General features: G+C 37.8%; 1 protein-coding gene across 3 annotated transcripts in view; it reads left to right on the forward strand.

Annotated features, from left to right (window-relative positions):
* Nucleotides 1-15,020, forward strand: part of MALT1 (MALT1 paracaspase) — a 143,676-nt gene that overhangs the window by 85,566 nt on the left and 43,090 nt on the right. For 2 of the 3 annotated variants that reach the window (XM_043546332.1, XM_037902593.2), the window contains exons 5-8: nt 6,818-6,996; nt 8,688-8,784; nt 9,574-9,606; nt 11,803-11,829. In XM_043546332.1, coding sequence (XP_043402267.1) covers nt 6,818-6,996; nt 8,688-8,784; nt 9,574-9,606; nt 11,803-11,829 — 336 coding nt within the window. The remainder of the gene's footprint in view (nt 1-6,817; nt 6,997-8,687; nt 8,785-9,573; nt 9,607-11,802; nt 11,830-15,020) is intronic. The other variant, XM_037902594.2, reaches the window with a different exon arrangement.

Below are 15,020 nucleotides of genomic sequence, written 5' to 3' on the forward strand. Positions count from 1 at the left end.
CAGCAAATGAACGCTGGTTATGACTCTAGAATTTGAAGCATGTGTGGTACAACTGTTTTGCCTCCCATCATCCACACACGGGGAGACATAGTTTAAATCTGTACCAAGCCAAAGAACTTGGAAACGTACAGATGTCTGTTAGGTCAAGAGGTGACAGAACTCTGCAATCAAAGTGTCTGAAACAACAAACCACTGCAAGCTGATATAAAGTACTAAATTGTCAGTGTGACTTCCTCACATAGGTGTATGTTTCTGCAGTTCAATAACACTAGTAATAGTGTGTTTCTGCAGTTCAATAACACTAGCAATAGGCTTAGCAAATTTTAAGTTGACCAGTGTTGAAAGTTGGATGTTAAGCCTGCCAGCCTTTACAGTAGCTCATTTCCTTCCCCAACAGTGAGTTTTGCATGGGGAGATCATAAAAAGTAATAGAATGTGCAGACTAAGGGGAAACCAGTCCTCCTCCACAGCCATTGAGAGTCCCTTGACAATGGTCCTGAATGTTATGGATGGTTTTGGGTTTTTTTTTCCCCTATGCAAAGGGGAGACTGGCTGTGAGGGTCCATGTCGGGGTTGCTCACAACCTGTGTAATGGAGAACCCTCAGTGATAGTCGCTCTGGTCTTCAAAGGTAATCTGAAAAAGAGAAACCCTACTTTGTGTTGTTTTATTTCCTTTTGGCATATATAAAGAAAGCCTGAAGGTCTGTATGGCTTTTACAGGGGTAAAATGCTTTTTTGTTTTTTGTTTTTTGTTTTTGTTTAATCGTGTTTCAAGAATAGCCAGTCCTACCTTCTCTTTTTACTGGAGTTCTAAGAGCACAAGGGGGAGCTTTCTAAACTGATTGTTTGTCAGGCATCTGAGGAGTTAATAAAAACAATTTGCCTAAAAATTCCTTCCCATCACAATTGTTCGAGTTTCACCTCCTTTCAGAGTTTCTGTCCTGCAGGAAATTCTGAGATTTTTAAACTTTGGTTTTGTCCCAAATCAGGACAAAGTCAATATTTGAAATTATTATGGAATTAAATATTACAAAAATATTTCATTTGCACTTTATGAAAAGGAAACCTGTTGATCTTTTCTTTATATTATCTCAAAAGAGTAAGTCAAAAGAAAATGTTTTGATAATTTCATCAAAATTTTCACAGGAAGTTAATACATTTCTGTGGAGGTTGGGGATTCCCTGAGTCCAGACCAGATCCCGACCCAAGTTATTTATGATGCTCTCCCCCTGTTTGTACCACATGAGGCGTTCTCCAAACAAAAGAAAGGTCCATTTCTCTCTCTTTCCCTTGCGTAAGAAAGAAAAATCACAGGAAAAGAAAGGCAAAGCTTGCCTGTCTCTAGTCAGGTAGTCTTTCTGGGGTCAGCCCTTTGGGGCTTGACTTATCAGCTGGTCTACCTCCAGTACCTCCTCTTGGGGCATCTGGTTTATCAGCTGGTCCACACAGTTTCAGGGGTGGCTAAGGCCTGCAAGTATCTCTCTTGGCTGATTTCTGTCTGTGGTCAGCAATCTCTGAGGTATAGCAGCCTTCTTGCAGCAGGTTTTCCCTTTTTAAGCTCTTCCCCCCACACCCGCCCAATCCATGCAGGGGAAGCCTTACAGGATGCCTTGTTAAGGCTGAACTAGGCTCGTTAGACTCCTCTCCACCAAAGTGAGACTTCACAGTTCTCAGAAATGTTTCAATTTTGTCAAATTGATACTTTCTGATGGAAAACAGTTGTCTCAGTAAATTTTCAGCCAGCGCTACCTCCTTTGCACCCAGGAAGCCATAATTTTGTTTGCGCTCTAGTTATTAATCAGCTTTCTGGAAAATCAGAGTAGATGAGATCTGACTTTCTAATGCAGAATACTAGGACTTGGGCCTTTCTTTCAATCTTTTTTCTGGGATGCCCATAAGAGATTTCAATGGAGTACTCAACTGTTATTCAAAGAGGGCAATTTTTGTTTTCCTTTGTAGATCACGTCAAGGAAAGAAATTGGAGGTTCTGACTTAATTCCTCCAAAAATGTGAAAATTAGTTGAAGCTTCTAGTTAGTCTTTAACTCTCTTATCTCTCGCTCGAGCATATATGTTGTAGGATCTCTGAAATACAGCGTGCTGTACACGCTGTGTTGCTCGGACATTGTAGAATGGGACAAAGGGAGTCAATGCATACAATACATATTGTTATGAGCTCTTAATCCACAAGTGATTGTCAGGTTAGATGCCAACATGTGTCTGCATATTTTGGACCTTTAATCTAAACACATTGACATGACAGGTTTCAGAGTAGCAGCTGTGTTAGTCTGTATCCGGGAGTACTTGTGGCACCTTAGAGACTAACAAATTCATTAGAGCATAAGCTTTCGTGGGCTACATCCCACTTCATCGGATGCATTGAAAGGAACATATAGTAAGAAAATATATACACATACAGAGAAGGTGGAATCTGCCATACAAACTGTAAGAGGCTAATTAATTAAGGTGAGCTATTATCAGCATGACATGAGTGACCACACAAGCTTCATGATGTATTCATTCTGGGAAAGTCTGCACTTGCTACCGTGGGTTTTTTTGTTGTTGGTTTTTTTTAATTTTACCAGACATCCCATGCATATTTAAATTCCTCACAGTGAAGTTGCTTCTGTATATACAGTAGAAATGTATTTAATCTCAATATTTTATCAACTTCTATATTAATATATTTGTGAACACAGTTTTGTTTAGGAAGAAACTTTATCTAGGAGTTAGAACAAAGAGGTGAGTGGTGTTTATAAAGCACTTCTAGTACTTTAGAAGAGCCCATTAATTCTGTTGTTGTTAATAGATTCACTGTCAAACTTGACTATTTGAATTAAACAAATATTGACACGCTAAACTTGGTGACAATATTGCAGTTTCACTGTAACCCCCTAAAATGTTCACTTCCAGCCATCTGCAGCAACATAAACTGGTGGTGAGAGGAATTTAGTTCATGCATGCACATCCCTGCAGGCAGGTCAGGGGCTGCCATGCAACTCTTCACAATCACCATTCTTAGTAGCTACTGCTGTGTATTGGGTCCCTCTGCAGGAGTTGTGGACCACTTTGAATTTTGTATCTGGTGTAAAGGAAGTGGGCTCCCTCTGTAATTCCAGTGTGGATACATGACTGATACACAGAGGGCCTTGAGTGTGCTCTCTTCTGGTTAACTTTGGTGTGTATATGCTTGTACACCTTAATTAAACAACTAGAAAAGGGTTGCTGCACATTTTTATGAGACACTAAGGCATTTAGTTTTCATTAAAAGCTGATGTTAGTGTAATCTGGCAATTCTGGTGAAGTGGTAAAATGATTACCTTGTAGCGTACCAACTGTTGGGTTGATTTTTGTTGCATGTGTGCAGAGCTCCCTGTAACTTGAATGGCAAGCCTACATTGAGAGAGTGAAGGGGGTATAAGTAAATAGTCCAAAAGTGTAACTTCCATTGCTGTATATTTAAACCACTAATCCTGAAATCTACAGAATGCATTTCTCGGATAGCCACACTGTTAACCATTTAATTTTTAAATCCCTCTCTCCAGTTTTAAATGTCTTTCAGATAATAGCTTTGTGCTAAGAAGCATCTAATATATAAATATATCAAATAAGTATTGAAGATGAAACAGGAAGACTCAGTTTTGGTTATACAAAACCATGTCAGCTAGGTTTTGGGGTCTTGTAAAAATAAACCCAGAGTTGTTTGAATCTGGATTTAATTTTATCTGAACCACAACAATGTAGGCAAGCAGGCAAGTTGTGTCCTGGATTAGGGTTTTTTGTTTTTAACCGGCAAAAACAAAATCCTACGTTTGGTTTACCTGTAATCAAAATATTTTATGTTGGTAATGCTTACTCTTGTTTCATTGAAAGTCAAAACCAGCAAATAAAGCCAACAGTAGCATATCCTTAAAGCATAATATACTCCACTGCACTGAAACTATACTTTGGGGGCACCAAAAGGGGTCAGAATCTGAACTGCAGCTGGTTTCTGTGGCAAACAGTTGTAGTTCTGCTTCAGTAACAGCAGCTGCCAAATTTTCAGAGTTAAGATGCTGATCCCTGCATGCTGTGGTGGCAGTACATCATGAGCATTCAATTCGTAACACTGGAGGAGCTTCCTACAGAAGAGCATTCAGCCTTGAATATTCCGTAGTTGAATTAATGTCCTATAAGAGATCACAAAGTGGTACTGGGGCTTATTACATTGTTGGGAGTTGTCAACTAATGCTATTAAATATAGTGTTATGCGTTCAAGTAAACAGAACTTATGGGAGACATTTCAGTGGTGGTACACTTCTTTTTAGATGCTGAGCACGTCCTCAGTGAAATCTTCTACCTAAATCTCACTCTAAGAATCCTTTAACAGGTATAGCTGCAGTTGATAAAATATATACATAAACGCATACAGAAAGTTATATGTTGGTAACATATACTACTGATCCCAATTGTGGGAGATGCAGAGCTGCATCTACAATGTACTAAGTCCCTTAAACCTCCTAATGACTTCAACAGGAGCTAAGGGTGCTGAGAAGCTTGCAGAAAGTACTCAAAATCAGGTCCTTAACAGTATTATTTCTAATGTGAATTGCAAAGAAAAATCTGGATAAAAGGAGGATTGGTTTTCCAATCCTCCAGCAGTGCATGCTGGTCCCTAGAGGAAAGAGTGATTATCTGTTGTTTGCAATGTTAACTTTTCTGTCTATTCGCTGTATGTATTAACGCAGAAAGAGAGAGTTCAGTTTGGACTGCTATGAATAATGGACCAGATTCTCAGCTGGTGTAAAGTGGTGCAGCTTTATTGACTTCGGTGGTGATACACCAAGTGAGAATCCGGCCCATAAATTGAATGAATCAATTTTGTTACATATGGAGCCAAAATAATACTTTCCTGCCTCACTTATGTAGGAATTGATAACTGACAAATATATATCAACCATTTTCCAGTATGAAGATCATGATCACAGTTGTATTAAATTAACTCTGTTATGTTACCCCTCTTTTCCCATCTGGATTGTGAGATAATGATTTTATTGCTTTTTGCTTATGTCAGTCTTAATCTTTGCTGGCAAAGGCGATTGGTCTTATGGTGTTGAGGATTGTTCCAACACGTTCATTTTTCTGGCAATGTCGCTAACCAGTTTGTGTAGTGATATTGTAGTTTTGCCTACTGTTGTTTAGATGAGGGGTACATCAAAAAGTGAGTGAGACGGGAAATACAGTGAAGCTGGAAAATGTGTAATCACTAAGGGCCAAGATTTTAAAAACTGACTAGTAATTTTTGGGTGCCTCAAATTTTGGTGTATTACAACTTTAAATGCCTTAAAGAGGCCTGTTTTTCAGAGGGTGGGGGCTTGGCCCTTTCTGGAAATCAGACCCTGTCAACCAAATATAAAGTGACCCAAAATCACAAGTCATTTTTTAAAACATTGGTTTAAATTGCATAGTGTATAGACTGGTAACAGTCTTCATTGGTGCTATGTAGACAGAATAGCAGTAAACATACTGTAGTGTAATGGCTCAGTCTTTCGAGTCCTTTGTGCAAAACTCTCACTAAAATCAGTGGAATTTTATTCATGAAAGGCTTGTTGCATTTGGCCCTGTGTGTGATGAACAGCGAGGTATTAAAACTGGCTTTACTATCTTATTGATGACTAAATTTAGGAATGTAAAACATGAATGGGAAGAGGAATTAATTTTTTGAACCATGTCTTTTCAAAGAGGGAATGTTTTCAAATATGCCTTCCATGTTTACTCATTGTTGAAAATGAGGGGATCTCATTTCAGCTGAGGATGGAGTAATATATTTGGGATATAATATAGTTTGCCAGAAAGATTTTCAAGTTGCCTGAAGGATTGAAAGGTTAAGTCTCATTAAACCCCTATCTACTGTTACACAATCTTACTGGAGTAGTGTCCAGGATGGCTTTTCATCTTGGTCTGATCTAGAAATGGTGTCCCCTTCAGTAGGGTGCAGCTTTCATTATTGTTATCCCCACCCCGTCACTTAGATTAGATTACTGCAGCGTACGTGTATTACACTTTAAATCTATTTGGAAACAGAAGATGAAACAGAATACAGTGGTTCAGTGCTTTATCTTGCTGTGAGCACATGATATTGGTGTTCTGGAACTCGCACTGACTGCCTTTGAGTTTTGGGTGGATGTCCGAGTTTTGGTTTTGACTTGCCAAGCCCTAAATATCTTGAGTCCTCCATACCTGAAAGAGGCACTCTTCCCATGCCATACTACTGTAGTTGTGATCCACAGAGATATTAGAGTCCTTGGTTTTATTAGAGAGGCAGCTGCTCTCAGTTGTGAGAGTCCCTAATTTGCTCTTCCTCCTTTCTCCATTCCAAAATCGTCTGAACTTGCTGCTGTTTAGGGCATGCTGCAGAGCCCTTCTGTTTGAGCAGAAGTCTGGAACAGGCTGAGGTTCGGGGTCTGTGTGTGCAGTATTTTTGTTGTAGGTGGTTAGGATGATGTGGGAGCGGAGCTGGGGCAAGTCTGGTTGTTGATGATCTGATTTGTATGGAAAAGGCTAATGGTTTGTTTTTACTGTTTTTTTAAGGTTCTTAGGCACTACTGTAATAAACATTATTAATAATAATAGTTTGTCACAGTCTAGAGACTAGGAGAGGTACCTCCTTATATGGTGAAATTGAAGAAAATAAAAGGCAAACTAATCATTCTCTACCTCTTTTTGTCTCAGACTCTCCCCTATTTAAGACAGAGCAGTAAAAAAGCTTGGGCTTGCTTCTCAGTGAATTCTTTTTGTATGTGTGTTTTCTTTCTTTCTTCTTTTTTTTAAATTTAAGGAAGCTTGGTTGGTTTGCCTGAAAACAAGATACATATCTGCATTCAGCCCCAATCACAAAACCTGATGGTAGGGGACACATTGGTTCTAGAGTGTGGTGCTGTTGGAAACCCAGTTCCTCATTACCAGTGGTTCAGAAATGGACTTCTGTTGACAAATGGGAACAGAAAGGTATATAAGGTAAGTTATTGCGGGGTTAAACTAATTTAACCACTTTTATCTTAGTTATTTGCCTCAGAGACTTTAAATTATAAGAATCATTTAGCCATGAGATAGCATAAAGAACACTTTCAGTTTTCTGGTGTCCCATTGCTAGTATTTCCGTAGTAGTTTTGAGTCCCTTTGGAGAGCAGAGTTCTAAAATAAGTTTAATTAGGGGAACCGTGTCTCTGGTATTAATTGGTTGGAGGCCATGGAAGATACTTTTGTATCCCAGGCTAGAGTGGCTTTAATTTAACAGAAGGCTACAAAGAGATGTAGGATGCATTTATTGATTATATTTTGGACTAAATGTTTGCAGCACCTTTTCTCTATGCCATACCTGAGAATGTTGTATGTGGCAAATATTTTTCTCAACTCACCTGAGCTGTAATATTCCATGCTTAATTAATCTCAGATCAGCAAGATAGATTTGTAGTAGGGTTGTCAAGCGATTAAACAAATTAATCATGTGATTAAACAATAATAGAATACCATTTATTTAAATATTTGTGGATGTTTTCTAGATTTTCAAATATATTGATTTCAATTACAACACAGAATACAAAGTGTACAGTGCTCACTTTGTTTATTTTTGATTACAAATATTTGCACTGTAAAAACAAAAGAAACAGTATTTTTCAATTTACCTAATACAAGTACTGTAGTGCAATCTCTTTATCATGAAAGTTGAATTTACGAATGTATAATTGTGTACAAAAAATAACTGCATTCAAAAAGAAAACAATGTAATATTTTAGAGCCTGCAAGTCCACTCAGTCCTACTTCTTGTTCACTTAGATGTTCCTGTTAACTGCTGGCAATGGCCCACCTTGATTATCACTACAAAAGGTTCCCCCCCACCCCGCTCTCCTGCTGGTAACACCCATTTTTTCATGTTCTGTGTGTATATAAATCTCCTCACTGTATTTTCCACTGAATGCATCCGATGAAGTGAGCTGTAGCTCACGAAAGCTTATGCTCAAATAAATTGGTTAGTCTCTAAGGTGCCACTAGTACTCCTTTTCTTTTTGTTTGTCTTATCGATTGACTGAACAAGAATTAGGACTGAGTGGACTTTGTAGGCTCTGAAGTTTTACATTGTTTTGTTTTTGAGTGCAGTTATGTAACCAAAAAAAAATCTACATTTGTAAATTGCACTTTCACGACAAAGAGCATGCACTACAGTAGTTGTATGAGGTGAATTGAAAAATGCTATTTCTTTTGTTTATCATTTTACAGTGCAAATATTTGTAATAAAAAATAATATACACTTTGATTTCAATTACAACACAGAATACAATATATATGAAAACGTAGAAAAACATCCAAAATATTTAATAAATTTCAATTGGTATTCTATTGTTTAACAGTGCGATTAAAATGGTGATTAATCGCAATTAAGTTTTTTAATCACGATTAATTTTTTTGAGTTAATTGCGTGAGTTAACTGCGGTTAATCAACAGCCCTGATTTGTGGAACAGCTCTTTGTCTCCAATCCTGCAACAAGCTTCATGCAGACAGATCCCTATGCTGCAGGATCAGGGCTTTTGTATTTGAAATCTTGTGAAGAATGTTTAGTCTTAATTTTTATGAATTTTTCCTTTTTATTGGTTTAACTGAAAATGCATTCTATATATTTTGAGATGTGTGGTTCTGATGCTTTATATAGGTGTCTTATGTGGACACGGAACATCAGGGGACCTATTGGTGTCATGTGTTTAATGACCAAGACAATCAAGAAAGCAAGAAGATTGAAGTCATGATAGGTAATGGTTCTTTTCATTTGACACATAATAAAAGCTGGTAAATAAACCCTGATGACTTGGCATTAGAATTCCTATTTGAAGCTCCCATTGCATGGCCATGGACAAGTCACTTAATCTTTCTATAACTCCAGTTTGCCCAGCACACAGGGATTTTTAGAAACTTAACATTTTTAAAGTGCTTAAAGATCCTCTGCTAGTATCTCTGTGCAATTTATCAAGTTTCTGAACATGCTAGTACATAGTGAAAAGTCATTCAGTTCATCTGGTTTGTGAACAAAAGATAGGGCCAGTGCTTTGACAAGAGAATGACCGGTCTGACTATTGAGATTTCACCTATAGAATTTTGGTGGTGGTGGTGACTGAGTTACAGTTGCTCACTTCCTTCATAAGCACAAATAGCACCAAGTGAAATTACCCACACTTGGGTAGGCAAATAAATGTATAATCCAGTTTGTGTGTGTGTGTGTGTGTACATCTACAAAAGGAACCTAGAGGGGGGGGAAAAATATATTCTAATAATTTATAGACTGGTCTTTATAGGCACTGGAATTGTAAATATGAATTTAGACTTATGATAACTATTCATTTTGTATTTTCACTCTAATATTGTATACACCTCAACTGTGGCAACCAAATTTTTTCAGTGCTAATACCAAGAGATGGAGCTGTTTAAAATATGAATATTTATCCATATTTAGCAGTACAGTTTGGCAGTAACTGCTGTCATCTTCTGGTAGTATACTAATTGAGAGCATGAATTATACTCAGATTTTTCTCTTAAAATACAAGGAAGAAAAGCTATGGAAGTGGAATGCACGGAAGGTAAAGTAAATCTTTGGTTGTGGGTGGCTTTAAAAATAATCCTGAATGCTAGGAATTATGGAGATTGCTGGATCTATCACTGCAATGGTGTGTGAAGTTGAAGGCTTTAATGTGCTCTAGCATATTGATTTGCAACATAATTTGATACTTATGTATGTGCTTCCCATTTCTCCTTTGCATCTGGTTCTGTCATTTTAAACAAAATTATGAGCTGCTTTCTTCATCTGTGCATCAAGAATATTTTGGTTCTGCACTATCGCCATGTGCAAAGCTTGAAAAATTTACCAGATTCTCATGAAACATGAGGGTGCTGGGATGTCTTCAGCTAGGCAAAGGGGTAACATCCTTGGGAAAAGCGCAGCTCCCTAGGCACCAGTGGCTGCTGATTCAGACCTAGTGTAAGTTAGAGCAGCGGCAGTACTCTCATAACTTATGTTGGCTGGCAATGGCCTGTGCAAGCAGAGACTGCTGGAGTGTGTCCTCTGTGTTGGGGGTGGCATTGGGATGGTTCTGCCAGTTCTACACCAGTTTTATGCCTACACAAGGGGTTTCTCCAGCTGTTCTATTAGGGCAGCTTTACTTCCTCTTTGCATTGCTTCATGGTACAGAGGGGATGTACTGAGAGCCAAGGATCAGGCCCTTAATGTCCATATCATACCTTGACTACTTAAACTATACATTATTTACGGTATGCTTCTGTACAAAAGGAAATTTACTTAGAGATTTTAGGGAGATTTTATTTAACCTTTTACAATCAAACCAGGCATAGCATAATTTTTAAAATATGTATATGTAGTAAGTAAGGCTCTCAGTTAATCACAGTTAACTCAAGCAATTACTGCTCAACAAATTAATTAGATTAAAAAAAAGTCACAATCACAGTTATAATCACACTGTTAAACAATAACAGAATACCAATTTAAATGTATTATAAATATTTTTGGATGTTTTCTTACGTTTTCAAGTATATTGATTTCAATTACAACAAAGAATACCAAGTGTATAGTGCTCACTTTATATTATTTTTTATTACAAATATTTGCTCTGTAAAAAAAGATAAACAAATGAAATAGTATTTTTAAATCCACCTCATACAAATAGTGTAGTGCAGTCTCTTTATTGTGAACATGCAACTTACAAATGTAGATTTTTTTTTTTACATAACTGCACTCAAAAACAAAAAATGTAAAACTTTAGAGGCTCCAAGTCCACTCAGTCCTACTTCTTGTTCAGCCAATTGCTAAGACAAACAAGTTTGTTTACATTTATGGGAGATAATGCTGCCCGTTTCTTCTTTACAATGTCACCTGAAAGTGAGAACAGCCATTCACACAGCACTTTTGTAGCTGGTGTTGCAAGGTATTTACGTGCTAGGTATGTGAAACATTTTTATGCCCCTTAATGCTTTGACCGCCATTCCAGAGGACATACTTCCATGCTGAATTTAAATTAGTATGCTATTATTGTTTAACTGCAATTAATTGTGACTATTTTTTTTTAAATCGTTTGACAGCCCTAATATTAACAGGTACATTGGAAGAAACAGGGAAGAGTGCAATGTTAAGCTATTATGAAGCATTTTTTCACCAATATACAGAGTTTGGATGAGGCCCTATGAACTAGTTCTGCCTATGTGAGGGGCCAAGTGCCAAAAGTAAATGGAACATGTAGGTGCTAAGTACCTTGCAGTATTGAGCCCTTTACACAGAATACCTTCAACGTCAGATTGGTCTTGTGTGGGCCCTCTGCTTTGGTGTGAGTCTAGAAGACTGTCTAGATTTCTCTGTCTCCGGGCACTTGAAATAAATTTTCCCTTAGCTCCCACTGAAATCCCTGAAATGAAAAATCAGAGAGTCCTGTGAATGTTTGACATTTCTGAAAATCATCCCAGAAATGTCTTAATTTATCTTTTTAAAATAAATACATTCTTATTTATTATGTTGCCATTTTAGAATGTTCATAAAAACAAATATCTTCAAATGTGTGATTCCGTCTGTTTTCTCACTTGTCATTAAAGCTGCTTGAATGTCAGATTTTTTTTTAAAATAATTTGTCCAGGTTTTAGAGCTTGATTTTCTAGCCTTCAGCTTCTGTTAAATACAGAATACAATAGTTGATCATTTTTATGACCAATGTTTATTTTCCTTCTTGTTTGTCAAAACTATAATTTCATTATTTTTATGTATTTCTCTACAGAAGAGTTGAGTAGTCTTGGAAAGCCTGGTAAGCACATGCTTTGAAATAAATAGCTTTAATTTCAGATTTGAAAATTATATTAAAAACTGAATAGATCAGCACTGCAAAATTTTAGTTATATTTGCATAGTCCAGGTGTATTAGACTGGGGTTTTGATTCAGTCACACTGTCAAGCTGTCTTGCAGTCACTCAAGAGCATGAGTACCAATCTCTGGGCAGACTGATAAGAAGCAGGGCACAAACCCCAAATTGGTTGTGAGTTCTATACTTAAATTTTGCCAATCCATTATCAAATATAAACTCCTCAAGCATGATAACAGACTTAACATGGGGTCACGGACAGTCCTCTTGTGGACTCTGATCTATCTTGCCACCTAGGTAAGCTTATCTTTGTGATAGATGATCCCTTACATCAAATATCACAATAATATTTAGGTTTCAGAGTAGCAGCCATGTTAGTCTGTATTCGCAAAAAGAAAAGGAGTACTTGTGCCACCTTAGAGACTAACACATTTATTTGAGCATAAGCTTTCATGAGCTACAGCATCCGATGAAGTGAGCTGTAGCTCATGAAAGCTTATGCTCAAATAAATTTGTTAGTCTCTAAGGTGCCACTAGTACTCCTTTTTCTTTTTAATAAATTTAGGTTACTCCCAATCCCAAAGGACAAATCACTTATCCAGGTCATTTGCACTTTAGATATAACACCAAAGATAATGCTTGTAGCCAATCCTATAATAAACTATCTAAAGATTTACTAACTGGGAAAAGGAAATAAGCATTATTTCCAAGTTTAAAGCAGGTAGACGTAGATACCCAAATGAGTTCCTATCTTAAGTTTCAAAAGGTAATAGAAGCTTTTATAATAAACATTATGTCCCCTAGGGCTAACCCGGGCTAAGCAGCTGGGGATGTCATGCTTATGTCTAGAAATCCTGCACCCCTAGAGTCCAAGCAGCAAAGAGATACAGTATCTCCTTGTTAGGGCTTTTTTTTATTCTCCTCCCCCGGCCCCCTTATTCGAGTTGCAAATTTAGCTGGTGAAAGGAACTCACTTGCACCTCTCCTTTTCATGGGGAAAGGGCCGGGGGCTGGGGAAGCAATCAACAAAGTATTTTGTCCTCTAATGTTCCACAATAGTTCGTATGCTGTTGATGGACCTTCTTTGTCAGGTGGGAGATAACATGTCCTATTGGAGACTAGTTTTTCACTCTAGTTAATATTTCTCTACTGTCTGATGACTTACATAGTTACAGAGGCTTACCATGCAAATGCTCAAATATTACCTTACAATATGGGATACAGATGATATTATAAGTAAGATTATTGCATGCAGCAATTTACAATTCAATGAAGCCTAAACACTATTCATATTTTTATAACTCTAATACCTATTTCATGAATACTAACACACAGGTGAACCAGACTGATTCCAGCTATATGTTTGTTAGTATCCAAGTGAGACATGGGGACCTTGGCATAAACTGGCACCTGATTTGCCAGCGTTACACATATGTCTATTAAAAATGTTAACTGTCATGTTGAGGGCACTAAAATAAATTAGGATAATTTGAAGATAACCCAGCAAATCAGTTTATATAGTTGCAAAACTACAGCAAGCCACTTAATATTAAAAAATAAATCCGGTTTGTTTGTTTTTTTGGCTTCCTGTATGTGATCTTTGTATTTGAGATGTTTCAGTGTGATGCTGTTTTTAGCAGATTATCTGCTGCTAGAATGACAGGTTTCAGAGTAGCAGCCATGTTAGTCTGTATTCGCAAAAAGAAAAGGAGTACTTGTGGCACCTTAGAGACTAACCAGTTTATTTGAGCATAAGCTTTCGTGAGCTACAGCTCACTTCATTGGATGCATAAAGTAGAAAATGCAGTGAGGCTGTTTTATACACACAGACCATGAAAAAATGGGTGTTTATCATTTCAAAAGGTTTTTTCTCCCCTCACCCCACTCTCCTGCTGGTAATAGCTTATCTAAAGCGATCACTCTCGTTACAATGTGTATGATAATCAAGTTGGGCCATTTCCAGCACAAATCCAGCGTTTAACAAGAATGTCTGAGGAACAGTGCGGGGAGAGGTTTTAGTTGGGGGCTGAAGGTGATGGCTAGTGGCGTTCTGGTCACTTCAGCCCCCAACTATAACCTCTCCGACGCATTATCAAGGATCTACAACCTATCCTGAAGGACGACCCATCACTCTCACAAATCTTGGGAGACAGGCCAGTCCTTGCCTACAGACAGCCCCTCAACCTGAAGCAAATACTCACCAGCAACTACATACCACACAACAGAACCACTAACCCAGGAACCTATCCTTGCAACAAAGCCCGTTGCCAACTGTGCCCACATATCTATTCAGGGGACACCATCACAGGGCCTAATAACATCAGCCACACTATCAGAGGCTCGTTCACCTGCACATCTACCAATGTGATATATGCCATCATGTGCAAGCAATGCCCCTCTGCCATGTACGTTGGTCAAACTGGACAGTCTCTACGTAAAAGAATAAATGGACACAAATCAGATGTCAAGAATTATAACATTCATAAACCAGTCGGAGAACACTTCAATCTCTCTGGTCACGCGATTACAGACATGAAAATTGCGATATTATAACAGAAAAACTTCAAAACCAGACTCCAGCGAGAGACTGTTGAATTGGAATTCATTTGCAAATTGGATACAATTAACTTAGGCTTGAATAGAGACTGGGAGTGGTTAAGTCATTATGCAAGGTAACCTATTTCCCCTTGTTTTTTCCTACACTCCCCCCCCCCCCCCACTGTTCCTCAGACATTCTTGTTAAACCCTGGATTTGTGCTGGAAATGGCCCAACTTGATTATCATACACATTGTAACGAGAGTGATCGCTTTAGATAAGCTATTACCAGCAGGAGAGTGGGGTGAGGGGAGAAAAAACCTTTTGAAATGATAAACACCCATTTTTTCATGGTCTGTGTGTATAAAACAGCCTCACTGCATTTTCTACTTTATGCATCCAATGAAGTGAGCTGTAGCTCACGAAAGCTTATGCTCAAATAAATTGGTTAGTCTCTAAGGTGCCACAAGTACTCCTTTTCTTTTTGCTGCTAGAATGAAGTCTTATTGAGTTAAGGTGACTGGCTGCCAAACATAAAAATGGTTGTGATGATATAGTGTCAATCAAAGTAGAGATCAAATAATGTAATTTGATACCCATT

This window comes from Chelonia mydas, chromosome 5 (genome assembly GCF_015237465.2).
Source record: "Chelonia mydas isolate rCheMyd1 chromosome 5, rCheMyd1.pri.v2, whole genome shotgun sequence".
NCBI classification, from domain to species: Eukaryota; Metazoa; Chordata; order Testudines; family Cheloniidae; genus Chelonia; species Chelonia mydas.